The sequence below is a fragment of the Balaenoptera musculus genome, chromosome 9, assembly GCF_009873245.2.
Source record: "Balaenoptera musculus isolate JJ_BM4_2016_0621 chromosome 9, mBalMus1.pri.v3, whole genome shotgun sequence".
Taxonomy (NCBI): domain Eukaryota; kingdom Metazoa; phylum Chordata; class Mammalia; order Artiodactyla; family Balaenopteridae; genus Balaenoptera; species Balaenoptera musculus.
The window spans coordinates 63,314,899-63,333,118 of NC_045793.1; the positions used below are offsets into that span (position 1 = coordinate 63,314,899).

The 18,220-nt window shown below is 48.2% G+C and overlaps 1 protein-coding gene across 4 annotated transcripts in view; it reads left to right on the plus strand.

Moving 5' to 3' along the window:
- Positions 1-18,220, plus strand: part of NXPH1 (neurexophilin 1) — a 402,818-nt gene that overhangs the window by 115,991 nt on the left and 268,607 nt on the right. Inside the window, exons 1-2 of one of the 4 annotated variants that reach the window (XM_036864561.1) lie at positions 2,248-2,666; positions 3,523-3,686. The exons of 2 other annotated variants lie outside the window; for them this stretch is intronic. In XM_036864561.1, the coding sequence (XP_036720456.1) occupies positions 3,633-3,686 (54 nt within the window). In that variant the 5' untranslated portion in view covers positions 2,248-2,666; positions 3,523-3,632. Of the gene's footprint in view, positions 1-2,247; positions 2,667-3,522; positions 3,687-18,220 lie in introns of those variants that run through there. One more of the 4 variants, XR_005021334.1, reaches the window with a different exon arrangement.

An 18,220-nucleotide genomic window follows, 5' to 3' on the forward strand; every position in this document is an offset into this window, starting at 1 on the left:
TCTATCCGGAAGCTGGCCTGATTCTTTCTCCTTTTTCCCTAAGGGTCAGATGCAAGTTCAGCTCGGAGGGCACCAAACTTGGGCCTGTGGGCAGAGGGCAGCATTGTGGGCAGCCTTCACTCCAGCTCCACATGCCAGCAGTGGAGGGCTGGGAGCTAATGTACAAGTGGGGATCAATTTTAGGGTGGCTTGCTGAATCCCAAAGGGTGGAATCAGACAAAGCTTCCTTTGCCCTACTTTGACCCTCAGCCTCAGATATGGGTACTTTTTTTTTCTTCTTGAAGCTTTTTAAGAGCGTGAAAAACCTGGGAAGTGAAGATAGCCAAGATAACATTGCAACTATGCTCTATATAAATGTGTATTTTTTTCTAAAGTGCATTTTCAGAGTCCCAATTAGAAAATGTGCTTCACTGCTTTACTCTGCATATGCCCCAATGAATTCCAGGAGGTCACAGAGGCAGAGTACGACTTTGGAGATTAGAAGAGCTTGCTCTTTGAAGAGCTATTTTTAGCTTGGAAGGGAGCGTGTAGGCCTGGAAGTGCCTGGCAGGTATGTCCTACAGTGGGGATCTAAATTGGAGGTCTGATTCCAGGCCAAGGTCTCAGCAAGGCTCCTTCTGCATTTGCTCTAGCAAAGGGTGGTTCTGCTGATTGTCACTGCTCTGTTGGGGAGTGGGGGTTACCAGCTTTCCCTCGGGGAACTCAACCTGTGGTTGGGGGAGACCCTCTTGTGTAGAGGGTACATTGTGTCTGGGCCCCGACTGACCTGAGCAGAAACACTAGAGCCTGAGGTGTCCAATAGCCATGCTGGAGGAAAGGACTCCCCAGGACTCATTGAAAATCACAGTTCTATTTTGATGGTCACTAACTGGGGCTCCTGAGATAAATTTCAAACCAACACTTATATAGAATTGCCATCCCACAGAGTGCACAATTCCAGGCCAGGCACTAGCGAAGGGCAGGCTTGGAGAGGTAACAGGTGAGGTAGGAGGAAGAAAAATGTCCGCTCCGACTTGTGGACTGAGTCTGGACCCGTTCAGGAGATTCTGGCCTCCCCGCCGGCAGAGAGGGCCTGGTCCCGGGATCTCACCGGATACGGGTGAAGCTGGCCTGAGGGTTGTGTGATGGACAGGGTGAAGGGGAGAAGACAAGGACAGGGTCTGAGAGGGAATGGCGAGGGTGAGATAGAGACACAGATATACAGAGACGGAGAGGGTCAGAAATCCTGAGAGAGACACAGAAAGAGGTAGAAAGACGCCGAGGGACAGGCATGGAGTACAAGAAAGACAGAGGATACAGAAAAGAGAGTGAGAGATAGAGACAGCAAGGGAGAGATTGAGAAAAACAGAGACAGTGAGACTCAGAGCAAAGAGGTGGAGACTGGGAGATACTGGTTGAGGAAGAGGTTTTAGGAGCGAGGGAGGTGGCAAAGGCTGGAAGCATCCCCCATCACCCCACCTCCACTCCCAGGCCGCACCCCCGCCTTGCCCAGCCCACGGCTAGGAGTCGAGCGCGCAAGGTCGCCCAGTCCTCTCGGCTGTCGCGCGCTGAATGGCTGGCGGTCCGCAGCGCCCGGGTCTCGGGCCTCCCAGCTACAGGTCCGCCCGCGTAGGCGCCCAAGGCGGGCTGGGGAGACCTGCACCCTCCTGCGCCCGTCTCCGCCCTACGCACCGCCCCACTACGCTTCCCGCCACTCCTCTGGCGGTCGCAGTCCTCCTCACGACCCTTGGGAAGGGTGCACTGCGGCCACCAGAGACATCGCAGGAGCCACTTCTCCCTGCGGGCCCAGCCCGCCGAGAGCCTAGGAGCGGGATCCATTTACACGGGGTATTAATTGGTGTCTGAGGAATCGTTCGCCCACGTGCCGGTGTAATTGCCCGAGTCAGGAAGGTAGGCGAGCCGAGCGGTGGACCTACGGAGAAAGCACCACGGCACCGGCGCCGAGAACCCCAGCGCACTCCAGAGCGTCCCCCAGTGGCCGGGCAGGACCACGGATAGAGCCTGCGACTCCGCTCCGGAGTGGCTCTCGGGCTTCTCAGTGCCGCCGGTAGAGGTACAGCTGCTGGGTGCGCCAGGATCCTCGGGGCTCTGCTCACCCACCCCTCCCTCTGAAACTCGGACTGCTTGCGCCTGCCGTGTGGCTGTTTTCTTCCGAAAGGCCAGTGTCTTATCTCTCAAGTTCAAGTCCTGAGGACTTGCCCAGTCTCCTCCCCTTAAGTCATTTCTACCATCCTTCGGCAGCCTCGGGAAGCAGCGAGCCTCGGACCGCTCGTCCCAGATCCAACGCGGGCAGTCCCGGTCTGTCCGGTGCAGTAGCCCGGCGCATTCGCTTCTCACCCTCCCTCTCTTTCTCCCTCCCTTTCTCTCTTCCTCGCTTTTCCCCTCTACTTCCCCTCCCTCTCTTGCCTCTTAAGTTTCCTGCACCGTGAATCCAACTGTGCCAAGCCTAGGCTCCCGCGGAACCAATCCTGAGCGCGACCCGGGCACTGGGACGCGGACTCTGCCGAGGCTGGGCAAGGCAGCGGGACCGGTCCGCGCCCGAGCATGGAGGTGAAGCGCCAGGGAGGGCATGTCCGGGACGCCGGAGACGCCAGGCCCGAGTAGCTCCTCCATGGAGCCTTCGCAGAGCGGTCCTTGCCTGCCGGATTCGCCCCCAGTCCTGTGCGGTACGTACCCTCCGCCTCCACAGTCCCGATATGGGGGACACCTTGGGGTGGGGTAGTGGGGCAGCAGGAAGGGGCAGCGGGGAAGGCCACTGGTTGGAAGACAGAGTGAGCCTGAGGGGTGACCCTCACAGACCGGGCAGGCTTCCACTCTAGAAGTTAGCGACTGGCTGTGCTCCTTCTCTCGAAAAAAGTAGTACGTGTGTATGCGCGTGGTATCTCTGTGTGTGCAGGGCGCTCGAATGGGTGAATTGAACCCGGCTTTCCTATATGCAAATTGCATTCACTTTCCCCACCCCCATCGCACCAAACGCGTGGAGATACCCGGTACCTAATCCTGGTCAGCTCTACCTACCCCTTCCTCTTCCCGCGCCCCCCTCGCTCAATATCTCTCGCTCGCTCTCCCTCTCTCTTTCTCTCTCCACCTCTCTCTGCTGGTGTGTACGTGTGTGAGCACTGCCAGGGCTGGCGAAGAACCAGCCACCGCCTTTAGTCCGAGCCTCCCGGCCATCAAACACTAGGGCAGGTCTCGCTGCCAGAGACAACTGGGCTCGGAACCAGCCTGCACGCGGCTCTGTGTGCCCCGCCACCTCCTGGCTCCACCTCCCGGGAACTCGCACCCGAGCAGCGTAGGGCGCAAGGAGCCCCTCATCCTCCAACACTCCTGCCCGCCTGCCTGCGGAACGCGCGCTCGCGGGTTTCAGGCGCTGGATTTGCTCGCTTTTCAATTTTTCCTGCCTCCCCCACCTCCGGGTTTTTTTTGGTCCATCCCTCCCGCCACGACCCCCTTTCCGCGCTTGGTTGCCAAGCCTAACCTTGCCCGCGTGGTCATGGGATGTCTAATTTCATTTGTATCTAGGCTGCTGAGAGCGCTCCTTGCTCTGTAAAGTGGATGTCAGGTGGATCTATGTTTTTGAAGGAACAAAGACTCAGCGAAGGCACCGCCGAGGAAGTTTGAGACGCGGGAGGATGCAGGCTACGTGCTGGTACGTGCTTCTCCTCTTGCAGCCCACCGTCTACTTGGTAAGTCGCTGCCAATCCCGCCCCCCCGCAATCACACCCTGGTCGCAAGGCCAGGCAACTGGGGGCGCGCGGGAGGAGGGTGAGACCGCCAGTTCAGCGAGAGCGACGTTCCTAGCGACGGTGTCGGAACAACTTTGGCAAACTGGTCTCCCGATCCCTGTGGGATTTTCCGGGGTTCCCACCCTCGTTTCCTGCTCCAGTGCCCCCTCTCCTGCGGGTGATTCTAAACCGCGTCTAGGGCGCCCTAGACATCCAGAAACCGAGGAGATAGCTGGACGGGATGCTCTATGGGGAGAGAAGGCAAAGAGAAGGGGTGGAAGACAGGGAACTCTCATTAGTTCATCCAGAGTTTAAACGAAAGGAAATGGAGGTGGAGAATGGAAAGCAATGAATCTGCCCAGGTCCCTGACTTTGAAAGTAAATCCACGCACCTAACCCCCAGTTTGGAGATGCGGCACATAAAGAAGTGCAGGTAACTTTGTTCGACTTGTAGGGTTCAGACAGGACAAGTTTAACTATCTAGGAGCCCCACAAGCGTCCAGATGGAGTTGGGTCAGAGATGCTCCAGCAAACATATAGAGGCTCCCCTCCCTCTCCTCCCAATCTCTCCTTTCCACCAAATAACCAAACCCCAGTTCCAGTGCTGAGCCCCTTATTAGGGAGTGGCAGACCTTGTGCCGAGTTTTCTGAGGTCCGGACTTTGCCCACTGTTAGAACTGGGGTTTGCGTGGGCCGGGCTGGGGTGGGGGGTTTTGAGGGAAGCACTTTATTGTGGTGGCGGTGGATTGGTAGCTGTGGGCACCGCGCGGAGCCAAGACCGAGAGCGCAATTTCTCGGGTCTGACTCCAGGGAGGGCCAGGGACAGTCTTATCCTGCTGGTGAAGTTGTGCTCAGTGCACAGAACCCCATAACGTACCCCTGGGCCGCAGGAGCGCGCTGAGGGCTCTATGTGTTCCGACTAGGAGCAAGAAGCGCTGGGGCGGCATGATGGGTTGAATAAACGGGAATGGGGTGAGCGGTGCCGTCTCAAGCCCAAGGGCTTCAGAACCCACAATCCTTGGAGCAAAAGTGTTGCCATCCCTGCAGTTGAGAGCGTTTCCCAGCTGTTTGCCCTGGTGCCTGTGACTGCAGGGCTGCTAGTTGTGTGAACTCTGTATATGCTAATGAATGTGTATGTATACGTGTGTGTGAATATGAATGTAAGGGTATGTGTGTAAGCGGGTTTCAGCTGGAATCCAAGAACCCTCAGTGTTGCGTGTGTTTGCACCTTTATCGCCTGACCATGGTAGCCGCGGACGCCAGAGGGCGCTGCGCGTCAGTGTCCTCGCCTACAGGACACCTTGGGGTAAACAGGTGAAAGCCCGGGCAGCCAATCCAAAAGAACGGCCTTTCTGACTCCGTTACCGAAGTCTGTGCCTTCCCCGGCTAGAACGCAGACACACTGCAAAAAGTGTCCTTCCCATTTCTCATCTTCAATCATTCTTGCCCCCACCTGTGTCCAGTAGACCCACTGACATTGAGAGCTTAGAGAAGCAGGGCAGAAAGTTTGGCCAGAGGAAATATAGAAATTGTTTGTTGAAAGAAGGGGGAGGGACCCAAAGTGAAAGCTACAGAGGGAGAATATTAAAGATTCCCTTGACCATGGAAACCCTCCTGCCCCTCTCCTCTGCATACCTTTACGCAGGACCTGAACCTCAGGACTGTTCTTAACGTCCTTGAACTGTGCTCACACATGGCAAAACCTCGCGGCTGTGGTGCAGTTATTGCTTGGAACAAGTATTTCGATAGTCTGGAAAATAATCTGTCAAAAGTAGAAGTGAAATCAATACGTTGTGTTAAATTTTAAATGTGTTTGTTGGCAGTTAAACCGTTTTCCACTCATTACAACAACAGTGCTGGATTTATTCTAATGCGCTGCGTTCTCAACAACAAGCGCATTAATTCTCCTTTAATTGTAAACTGGGAGCATTTGAAAACCATTCAGTGTGAAAATTATGCTGATTCAATTACCGTTTAGTTACAGACTTCATTACCTGAATGCCTTTTGGCAATACAGAGAAAGGAGACAATTTTTCCAATTTCACTCAAAACAATACAAAATGTGAACAATAAAATAGAGAAGGCGATTTAGAAGTCCATTCTTTTTCTCTCCCATCTAAAGTTGTTTTGTGTGTCGGGGATTAGAAACCACACGCACCACAAAAACAAAAGGCTGGTGGCTGTGACCCAAGGCAGTATTTCCAGGGATTGCAGTCCCACGGTTATTTGTCGGCAAAATCCCAAACTGTTTTCCTGGAGGAGCAAGAAGCTGACTTTTACCATGGAAATGAATTTAGAAGGGTGAATTGGGCAGTCAGGACAGGTTGGATTTCAGCAAGTAAATAAGTAGAAACCCTTGATTAAGTCTCTGGGGCAATGAGACAGACCAAGAAGTGGTCAAAGCTTCTTTCTCCATCTATTTTGTTAAATACCAGAAACAGTAACTGAATTTATCATTTGTTTGGAGCTGCACCCCAAAACATCCCAGACCTTTGCAAGAAACTGCAATAGATGCCTGCAGGTTGTCAGGAGATGCTTCAAGTTACACTCCAAAAAGGCAGGGGTGGCAGAACCATTATTTTATTTTTCCCCTTGAATTGCCACAATCCAGGGAGGAGTTTAATGAATAATTTTTTTGTCCTTATGGACTCACACCACAAGTTAAGTGACAGGGGCACTCTGTACATTACCTCATAGCTGATACCACAGTGCACCTTTCTCTTTAAGCCCCTCGAATCCGAGTTATATTTCCCAAGGAGTAATCACACATTATGTTCCAGGATCCAGATTTGTTTAGGTATCTCCTATGCAACAATATTTAGGCTTCTGCTTATAGAGACATACCTTAAATACTCCCAGTTTTGAGAAGATATTTTTTTAAAATGAAAAATAACTCTCTATCCGGCAGATCAATGCTCCATATTTAAGCCACAGTTCCCAGCCTGTATTTAGGTGAATGTTCTCACAGTATGTTTCTTGGCCCAGGGTTCTTTGAATGCCTGTTCTAGTTTGAGAATTTTGAGTCTTTTTGTGCTTTGAGAGATGGGTCTGTCCTGTTTCAAACTAGAAGCTTATTTTAATACTTCAATGGAAAGTTAATTAGAGATGTGTCTGCAAAGTTACCTCCTGAAGCATATTAGCTAGGATACTCAAAAATCACCACAGGGCTAACTCCAGCCATAAATGCAGGGGAGTGGGAAATCATTGGGAAAAAAAAAAAAAAAAAGGCAAGGAAATCTTCTGTTTACTGAATGTTATTGAATTGCAGATTTAAAATTCTGAATTCAGCAGGAGAGGAACTTATAGTGTAATAATACTTGTTAAAAATAAAAAAGTCCTGCAATCTTTATTCTCCTGTCAGTTCTGGACTGATTGCAGGATATTTTCAGTATGATATAATGGGGTAACAGATAATAGCATTTTAACAGAATTGAAGCACACACTGGATAATCTAGGGAAATGTGGTTTCTGGATCAGAAGAATGAGGGTCCTAAGTTGAGTTATGAGCTGAAGGACAGGCATGGGCACACAGGGAGGGCACCTCCCAGCAGAAGGCAGAGGTGTCCTGCTTGGGGGCTTACCTGTGGCAATTTTCAGAGTCAAGAATTAAGTAAAATGAGCACTCCCAGGGCATGTTAACAAAAACGTTACTCAGAAACTGAGTCCAGATATTCTGCTGAGAGGTTGCATGATGCTACTGTGATCAAGTCACACATCCACAGTCTATTCTGAGAAGAGGCCCCTTGTCCTCCAATTTAGTTCCCACCATTTTTTGCTAGGAAATTAATTTGCTAATAATCTAGTCGCTTTTTTAACCGATATGGGCAAAAATGGAAAGTTCTTTCTAAAACTTGTGCTTAACATTTTGATTCATCTATTCCCTCGAATTTAGGGTATCCTGAAAGTATGAATTCCATACCAATTGTTTAATAGAGATTAAAGCATGGTTAATATATTCATGGAATACTACCTCTACACTGTTAGAAGCCAGACTGTTTGGGTGAATTCCACTCATTATGAAGGTAGCTGTTAAGAAATGTGGAAGCTAAGGGAAAAGTAGCAGGAAAGAGATCACCAATGTCTATCCTTTGGACTAGGTATGTGTACTTCCCATTCTTTGAAAATTAAGCCAGCTGACCACTGAACATTTTAATTAATTTCAGCTTATTCCTGAAAAGAAAAGCACATTAACTACCTCACAGCAGTGATTCAGTGTTCTCTGTTAAGGTCAGTTCTTGGAGGCAGTACTATAAGTTACCCAATCCCACTGAATTTCCTGACTCTTGTGCCCTAGATCAGCCTTCCAGATAAAGGATTAAACCTAGATTTTTGAAGGAGCCTGTGCCCCAGCAGCACAAAATGAGAATTCATCAGTCTCAAGACCTATTCCAGGGCTCTGTGAGAGGAGAAGTTGCTACTACTCCAGGCATTTCCCTGAAATAGTCAACTCTCCACTGACCAGGAAAGCAGCTCTCTGGGTGTGTGGAAAGCGCTTGGGTGGGTCGCACTTCTACTCACTTCCAGGAGGATTATACTGGTCTGGGGCCTTCTAGTGACAGTTTTGGGGAAACAGCTTTCAGTATTAGAAGGAGAGAACTAGAATTGCTCCAACTTTCTCAGCAGTATTTCCCCAGAAAGCCATTAAGTTTGTGGCTCCTCTTTGTGTGAAGTTGATTTCCATCTGGCTTTGAATTGTTGGCGGCTATTTCCTCCTTAATGAAAGTGTTGTCTGGGTGAAAAATATATCAGGTGGCAGGGAAATTGGTTGATTTTTTTGAGATAGGTGCCCAATGTCCTACTTTTCTATCTGAGGGAAGATTTTCTGCAGACTACAGAAATTGACAGTATTGTCCAGGTAATAACCACCGACGACAATATTTTCAAAAGGGCATTTGAGTGATGAAAGCATTTGGATATTGCTTTTTCAAATAAGCAATTTTCTCTCTTGGGCTTCTTTGATTTTTATAGGGGGTGGGGGAGAAGAGGCCACGCATTGGCAAAGGGATGCCTTCCCGGTTTTGCCTAGTTCTGAAATACCTAGGTACTTGTCAGCCTTGCTTGGAATTGCGGGGTCTGAAGAGCTCTCAGTGAGTTTGACTGTCGCCGCAGTGATATTAAGGGTCAAAAGGGAATCCTGAGAATGAAGAATAACCCTCTTCTTGCACTCTTCCTCCCATAAAGAAAGCTGATGGAAGCTGTGAAAGTTTGCCTGCTCTCAAGTGGCTAGCTAGGAAGCGTTTTCTCTTTCTTTCTTTCTTTCTCTCTTTCTTTCTTTTTTTAAAATATGCCTAGGTTTGATTCGATTCAGGTAAGTTCTCTTAAAGCAACCTCGACCTTTAGGAGCTTTCAGATCTCATTCTAAGACCTTAACAGTCCGCTCCATTTTAATTAATAGAGGGAAGTAGGCGAGTTAGCCTGCCGGGCGCCGTCGGGTCAGCGACTTCCAGGAGCAGCTGGGTGGTGGTAAGGCGTGTCTGCTCCCTCGCCTCCCCCTACATTCTTCTAGCCAGTCCTGCCGACAGTTTGCGGGAAGTTGCGATCTTGATTTACCCGCCACTCAAGCTCCAGACCAGCTCTTTTTCTCTAAGTCAGCACTAACCCCTCCCGGAGCTCGGTAAACACGGTGCGCGCACATTTTTCTGCTGCCGATGGGCAGGTTGACGACTCCGCTTGAAGGAATGTGACAATAAAGTGGGAACCAAAGCTTGGCAAGCACTTAATCAAGGATAAAAAGGTTCCGCCGTAAGGATGTCACTCAATTTATTGTGAAAGTCGAATGAATTACCTTTAATGAAAGTGCTTCCCAGATGAATATTACCGGCAATTTCCTGAGCTGGCTCTGTCAGCACGAGATGAGGAAATGCCAGCCCAGGTCAGGAAAGAGCGCCCATCTCAATTACTATGCCAGCTTTCCAAGAGCGGCTTTTTATTGAGATGATATGTATTGGCGGCTTCTTCAAGCCCCTCCGCGCGCCCAGGAGCGCGTTGGCGCATTTTCCAAGTTTGCTGTCTGCCCTGGCGGGTTGCTGGCTGTTGTTTAAACTTCTAATGAGCTCGCCGCGTTTCTGCTGCGGGCTCCAAACCTGGTTGCCTCCTCTGTAAACAGCTTTCCCTAGTATGTTTTGTTTACTTCGGAGGTGGGGGCTGGCGGGGGGTGGGTGGGGGTGGGGCGGAGAGAATTCCCCTTCTCGGGGTCCCACTGTTATAGAAGGTTCCTCGGCATCAGGTCGGGGGCTCGGGAAGGCAAGGCGGCGCCCAGAGCTGGGGCCTGGGGAGAGTGCGTGCCGTAGGGCCTCAGGAGCAGAGAGCGCGCGGCACGTGCCCCTCCCGCCGCGGCTAGCGAAGAGCCTTCGCCGGCTCCCACTTCCTTTAAATTAATGAGCGTAGTTTACTTGTTCCAGCCGGAAATACGATGGGGAGGGGGATAAGCAGGCCGCGGCCGGAGCGCACCGCTGCGTCTGCATGAGAATGGGGACCCGTGAGGCTTTTCTGGTGCTGTTTTTCTCCCACAGCAAGACAAATTGCTGCTTGTAAAAACCGAGTGTTTCCTTAGAAACTGGCTCGTGGGGGCTCTGCTCGTCTCTGCCGAACCTGACTCTGGCCGGGCCTCGCCCGATGTCCCCGCCGCCCTAATGGATTCTGACGGGAAGGATCGAGGCAGCGGCTCGAGGGCCGCGAAGAGAGGCTGCGGGCCCTCGCCCCAGCGGAGGGAGCGGGCGTCCTCCTGACATAGGCCGCCCTCGTTCTCAGACCCCCTTCCCACCCATTGATTTTCAAGGCCATTTCAAGTCATCCTCTTCAGTTAGAAGCGAGAAACTTCCTTCGACGTAGGCTTCAGACCCTCGACTCGGAAACTCAGCCCTCTGACCGAAGCCGCGGAGTTCGGGCCCGGGGAAGGTTCCCAGCCTGAGTCACCGCCGTCACAGTTGCGCTCTCCGGTGTCTGCTTTTAGCCTCAGGCGACCTCCAGCCGTCCCAACGGCTTTATGAAAACACAGGTGCAGCGCTCTCGCATCTGGACCCCAAGGCCTCACACCAGAAGCGTGGCTTCTGCGGAACTCTTCGTTGACGCCGCCGAGCTTCGATGCTCCTGGGGCAGCCGGCAGGACAGCAGCGGTTCTCTGGAGGGAGGCCGCGGCGCGGAGGGTGAATGGGGCCTTGGCCGGAGGCCGGCGGCTGGGCAAGGCGGGCCCGCAGAGCGATCCCTCAGGACCACGGACAGCGCCACAGGCTCCGCCCCGCGTGGTGCCTGCGGCCCGGCCTCCCTCGCAGCGGCGGAGCGGGCTCGGCCCCTCTGCAAGCAGAGTGCGCGCTTTCCGCAGACACCTCGCTGCCGCCCAGCCGCGACCTGAACCACCCGCCTCCCCCTCCCAGTCTTTCGGGAGCACTCAGCTCCGATCGCTAGGTCCCCAAGGTTTCCTGTGGTCGGAGTCTCTCGTTAGCGCCCCTTTCGCCGCCCCCTCCCTGGTGGCGGCGTCACGTGGTCGCCACAGAGTTTGTCCTGAGGAGAGGTGAATCCTTCTTTTCCTCCACTTTCTCCTCCCCTGCCCCCATTGCCTCGCACAGTTCTTTAAATCTACCCCTCCTCCCAAACAGAAACGCGCATCCTGTGAGGTAGAGCGGCAAGCGTCTTTAACACTGTAAAAGACTCGTTTGACAGACAAGGAAACTGAGGTAGGAGGGGAACCAACTGTCTCGAAAGAGTAAAACCAAGTGGGGAACAATGATTCCTGCCCTATCTCCCAGCTGCGGGGAGCACGGCTGGAGCCACCAAGTCGCCCACCAGATATGCGCCTTTAAAACGCAGCGCGGGGTGGAGTGGGGTGCGGAGTCCTAATTATTATGAATTTCCAGAGGAGCAGTAATTATTCACGGAGAGCAGGCGAAACAACGGCCTGAGTAAGGGAATCGATATATTTGCTATCGAAAGTGCCTGGCTCGCGCGTAATGCAGACGAATGGGGATGCAGCCTCATTATTTTCCGTGGTTAGGCTCCCCGGCGTGGGGCCCGAAGCAGCATGGGATCTATCATCATTAGACCCGGGATGGGGTGGGGGGCAGTTTCTCCTTATTTACTTAGCAAAACAAACAAACACTCCACCAACCCTACCCCCTCGAACACTGATACACAACCGTCGTTCCTCCTCCTCTTCCCCTCCCCTCGCCCTCTTGCTCCGGCTGCTGTTGCATACTCCCCCCCGGGCCTCCCTGAGCACTCTAGAGCGGACACTGCGGTCACTTGAAGTGCGAGCAGTTCCTCCTTGGCGGCGGTCACACGGTTGATTTGGTCCACAAATAAGCCGGAGAGTACCGAGCGTTGGCGCTAGGGGTTCTCGGTGTCAAAGGCGAAGGTTGGCTGGGAAGTTCCGTCCTTTTCTCTCGCCTTAGCGTCAGAGTCAGTCCTTTCTGGACGCCCGATTCTGCAAATCCTCGCAGTGTTAAAGGAGCAGAGGTCTGGCAGGTGGTGCTCCATCAACCCTTGTGAGAAGCTAGCTTGGAGAAATGCAAGCCCGAGAGAAGAGAACGAATCTGGAGGTGAAGGGAAGTCGAATACTGAATAGGAAGGGAAGGGAAGGTTTGGGCATAACGCCTCCAGGGCATTCTCGAAGGTCCCCGGTGAGAACGGCCTTCTTCCTGCTCCAGGTGAGATGCTGGCCGTTTGCCTGCGCGCGCCAGTCAGCTGCAGTTTTCCACGAGTGGGAATGGGCCCCACCTGCACCCACGGGAGTCGCCGAACTGTTGAGGGTCCTGCCGAGTATATTGCACAGCGTCTCCCCATTTCTCTTCCGTTCTGCAGCCCTCACTCCCTGGCACGGCCTTTCTCACTCCTAGAAGTTGCCTGACGCTCCTGGTGGGCAGCTGCTGGGATGAAACTTGTATTCCTGTACAGGTGTCTTCACTGTTCCCTGAAATGCCACAGTTCTTATGGTCAAGTGAGGGGTGTGTATGTGTGTGTGTGTGTGTGTGTGTGTGTGTGTGTGTGTGTGCGTGTGTATCTTTGAGTGCTTAGTCTTCGTCTGGCAGCCCTTCCCTTATTACAGCAGATCAATGCTGCAGAGAAGATAGGGTGTGGCCCTTAAAAAAAACCTAACTCCTCCTCCTTAATTGCAGTAAAACTATCATAATTACAATAACATTTATAATAACACTGACGAGAACAAAATTTAAAATTGTGGACTTCCAGCCACTAAAGTAATAATAATACCCTTCTTCCCTGGAATTTTCTTTTCTTCGGAGCCCAGCCTTTCATGGTACATTGTGATTACCTGAGTGTCTTTGTTTCCTTGCCAGCAGAGACAGCCAGCCAACACAGCACCAGCACTGTATCATCTACTGGCATCATTTCCTCCCACCATCTTCATTTTTAGAGGTTTTATAATTAAACTCCGTGAGATATATGTAACATAAATCCAGTGGAGGACTTTTTATTTATATTTATGTAGCATGCTGAGAAAGGAAAATTAAGGAAGTGCTTATATTGAAGTAATAAGCCTGCTTTGATATTAACAGAAACGTCACTTTAATTTACTTTTCTCAAGTCTAAAAGACTGTCTCTGTGAGACCAGACCCCATAGTCATGCCTTTTTCAGGGGAGATCCCAATAAAGTGAAAAAGACATTAATTAGCTTGTACTAACTTAGTGGGAAAAAAGGCCAGGCTTGCCACTCACTGGAAATATATACTAGGCTAAACGTGGCAAAGTTGCAGTATGATGTAGGAAGTTGAGCAGCTAGCTGGAAGCAGCTACAAAGCCCTACATTTTTCTGCCTATCCCTGCCCCTAACCTGTCACAATGCACATTTACACATAGAGTAACAGGGCCTTCCAGAGCCAACACAAAGACATCATGCTGCAAATCAACAGGAATTTTAATAAAACTGAAAGCCATAGACTAAAAGGAAGAAGGCACCGATTTCCTTCTCTAAGATAGGTTATTGCCAGAAAAATTACGATAGAAAGGCTTGGAGAAAATGTCCTGGCTTAGAAGACCCTTTTTCATGTACAGGTTAAACACACACACACACACACACACACACACACACACACAAGAGCAAGACTGGATATACATCTGTACCTCTACTCTTTGAAGGATTCCATGGAAAATTATAATAGGGAATTCTTTTGTTTTCATAAGTTGTTAGACCCGAAATTTCAACTTGGGTTTGACAGTACCATTTCCTTGATAGGAATCTAGTACCTGATACTGCATTGTTGTCCTGTTTATGTCAGTATTTTCAGCTATAGAATGAAAGCAATTTTGGTGAAGAAGAACTACTGGCACGATAGCTGGAATTTCAGTGATGTATATATATGCCAACCTCTCCAACTGAACTTTAGAAAATGATACTTCTCCTTGTAACCTTGTAGCTGAATGCTATTAGAGGCCCACAGGTATATAAAACAGCTTATATAAAATTAATGGACTGCTTTACATTGACAATCTCTTACTCGTGAAGCCCTTGTAAAATATTACACCTATTTAAAATAGGGAGAATATAAAATCAGGGTTGGTGTGCAATCGGTAGTTGTAAGTGGTTCGATGAAGTATTTGATTGTTTTGAATGAGTTTAACAGTGTGATGGAAATTTATTGTTCATCTTTGTTCACTGATGTGCTAATCATAAGGCTGCTTCTTCTTTTATGTACTTGGCCAGTTTTGAAACTGATCCTAAGGTTCCAAGGCAACATCTAAGTACATAATCAAAATTTTAGGAAAGATGAATTTATTGACTTACTAGATTACAGAGAGATCCATGGGTCACCATGAAGTCACACACACACACACACACAGACATGCACACAAACCCTCCAACATTGCTTTATTATTTTGTTTAAAATGATCAACCATATATTTATTGGTATTGAATACACTGGACATTTTATATGCATTTTTTGAATAAGAAAATGGATAGAGGTTTTAATTTAGCATCAGACTTCATAAAAATAGTCTTTCTGAGTATAGTGAAATTATTAAAATAAATCTCTTCGTGTTTTTCATTGATGTGGACAAAATTTGGAAAAATGAGAGATCCTCATTCTTTTTTTTTTCCCTCCAAACATATATTAAAGACTGCATTTCTCTTTAATCTGTTACTTAGTTTATGATCTCAAAGACAAGCCGTAAGCCCCACTATGGATTTTTTTTTTTTCCTTACTATGCATTTTGTTTGGGGACTGAAGCAGTTTTTTTCTCCTGCCTTATTAGACTGAGAATTTTACGCAGCCTAAAACCATAGTGACATTTTCAAAGCCTTCTTCCCCCTTTCCCCCGCTTCACTCGAAGTTTACTAGGTAAACTTCTAGAATGGTCGTATTTTTTTCTTCTTGTATAAATGGCCACTAGACTACTGTGTTAACATCTCCTCTAAATGAGAAGCAATGCCCTAATTTACCAACCATCTATATACATTGCTGGTGCTGCTCCATACTTGATGGAAAACTCTTAAAAACACGCATCGGATTACATGAGATCCATTACACTTTTTGTTTGAGAAGTTTTCAATGAAAATGCCATAATTAATCCCAGGTTTGATTCTAAAACTGAATTGAACTATGAGTTGTGATTTGTTGTTGGAGCAGCTGTGCTGTTGGTAATAGGACCGACTACATGATCTCTGAAACTGGAAATATAAAATACCTTTACTCACATATTTTTTCTGGTTATTTGTGAATAGTTTCTTGTGCCAGGGCACCATCATTTATTGTCTTACAGCATTAAATGTAGGGAAAGATGCAAACCACTGCATATGAAGTTATTCATGGGTAGTCAGTGTAGTATTTCTCTGCTCTTGATGTGACACTTAATTGCTATTGATGTTGAGATTTTGCAGAACATGGCAGAGTTTTTGCCTCTTTCACAAGAAATATGTAATTGAATGATGAGTGCCTCGTATTAGATTTTCGACCTTATTTCTTTTGGTTTAGTAAGGCAGTGTTATGAGTAGCTGCACCAGAGGCAGCCACAATCTCTAGCCGTTATCAAACTAAAGCAGAACTGGCACTAGCACGTATGAGCTGAGCTACCGCTTTTGGATCTGCAGCTCTGCTGTCAGGCTGAAATGTTCTGGAGTGTGGAAGCATGAAGAGTGAATGATCTGGCCTGAGATGTTTAATCCTGCCTTGCATTCTTGACTGAAATCCTTCACAGTTAGAAGAGCTCTAATGTGTGGCCAGATGGATTCGCACGTTTCTCAGACTGATGGATTCTTTTTCCCCCCTTGAACAAATGCTGAAAAAAATGACAAGTTTTAACAGCAAATCAACATGCCAAAAGATGCCTGATATCCTCCCAAAGACCGCTACTTCTAGCTAGGTGGATAATATCATGGCACCTGTGCAATGTCAGCAATGAATTCATTACTCTTCTATTCAGGAATAGAAGAGTAATGATGAGAAAGTGGGTGACTTCTTGCTCCAGTGAAGACCTGGCCACAGGAGGGAGAAAATAGGCCCTTTTCATTCATCCTGGATGCCCCCACCCCCCCTCCGGTCTCTCTCTCATCTCTCACTTCAATTTTTAAGGGAAATGGCGTTGATAAAAGACTTATTAGGAGGAAAGAGGGGAAGAGAATGGCAAAGTATTTTCTTAATTCTGTGACCTTGGGCAAACTTTTTAACCTCTCAGATCTTAATTACCTAATCTGTAAAATGAGGCTAACAATACCTCCTACCCAACAGAGTTGTTATTGAGGATTAACTGAGTTAATGTGTTACAAAGAGCTTAGAAAGGTGTGTGGCACATAGCAGTGGTGAATCAATAGTAAAGGAAAAAAGTTGAGGGAAAGGTTTCTGGACCAGGTTCCCATGCTCCCAGCACAGCTGTTACAGGGATGAAACACCGCTCTGCCCTAAGACCAATCCTATCTTTTGTTTCCCTCTTGCAGCTGGTTGATTGCTGTACCGTTTGCCCAGGGCTGCCCAGTAAGCCATATGTATTTAATGGGAATAGTAACCATTATGATTAAAACAAAAGAAAATGGCCATTTCTACAGCAACTACTACCCAAATGTTTATAGAAATGAAGAGACAAGTCATCGGCAGGCCCAATGAACAGATTGCCTAATTGAAATGAGAATTCTTGTGATGTTTTAATTTCAGGTGGCAAGCACTATGGGCATTTATTAAGATCTAATTTTAAGTACTGATTAATTTGTGAACAGTATTTGCTTTTATTTACTTTTCTTTTAACACTTGAAATTCTCTTAAAATTTGCACACAAGGTAATCAAAATGTACAGCCCACTGGGTTTTAAAATCCAAAGACCTTTGGACAGGGGATACAGGCTGCTTTTCTCTGGTGAAGTTCATTCTAGCTGCACACTTGTATGTGGCAGTACATTAGCTCCCCAGAAGTACTAGATGAAATAATTTAGTGGGTTGAGAGCACAGCACCCTTCCTATATGCTGCTCAGAATATCTCCTGTAGGCCACCATATGCCTCCTTCCAAGGCATTGTCCTGGGTACCCAAGAAGGGTTCCTACACAGAGATAGTATTTTGTGTCTTGGATTTGACTTGAGAGTGGGGAAGGTGTGGAGATGACTGCAGAAGATAAAATCTTCTACCTTCTTGTTTATACCCTGAGCCAAGCACTGTGCCAGAACTTTAGCATGGATTTTTTTTTTTTTTCATTTAGTTCTCTTAACCCTGTAAGGTGATAGGTACCATCAGTAAGGTACTATTAATATCACTAATATTAATATATTAATACACCCATCCTAGTCATATCATTAATAACACTCCATTTTATAGATGAAACGGTTGAGGCACTGAGAATGTGAGTGAACAGTGCAAGGTGGAAAGATTCTACCCCAGATAGTCTAATTCTTGAGCCACCGCTTTTAATTACAACACCATAGTGTGTGTGTGTGTGATTAAAATTTATTTTGAAAGAAGGAACTGGGTTGCTTTCTACTTCAGTGACTAGTTCTTGCTTCCCCTTCCTCTGGATAGACCTTATTTGGATAACTGGATGTGTACATAAAACGCTGTTGGTACTACTGTAATTTAGTAGTTTTATTAGATGTAGTGCATCAAAGGGGGGATACAAAGGTAACATATGCAGGTTTGACACTGATGGTCATGACTCTAGCTTCTGCTGATGGCATGTGTGGGACACAGTCTCTTTAGGAACTCTGCATCTATTGACCTGACCAATTTGAAAAATGATCCCTGGGCCTCAGGGTAAGGTAATAAGTGAGACCCGGGCATAAAGCACAGCTCTTACAGTCATCTGTGATGGAGTTTAAAATGATCCATGACATCTGTATCTCTTCTAACAAATCACACACCTGTTTTCTGAATTATTTGCCATGTCTGGGCAGGAGGAGGTAGGGAGAGGAGAGTAGAGTTTATTTGTAAGGGGATAACCACATGTAAGAGGCATAAACTCTAGTGTTTCTCATGGCATTTATGCTCATGAATTCTGTGTTTCTGACAGCTGACAGATATAAAAGAGAGATGCAAATCCATATTATTTTATAAGCAAAATCTTTGCA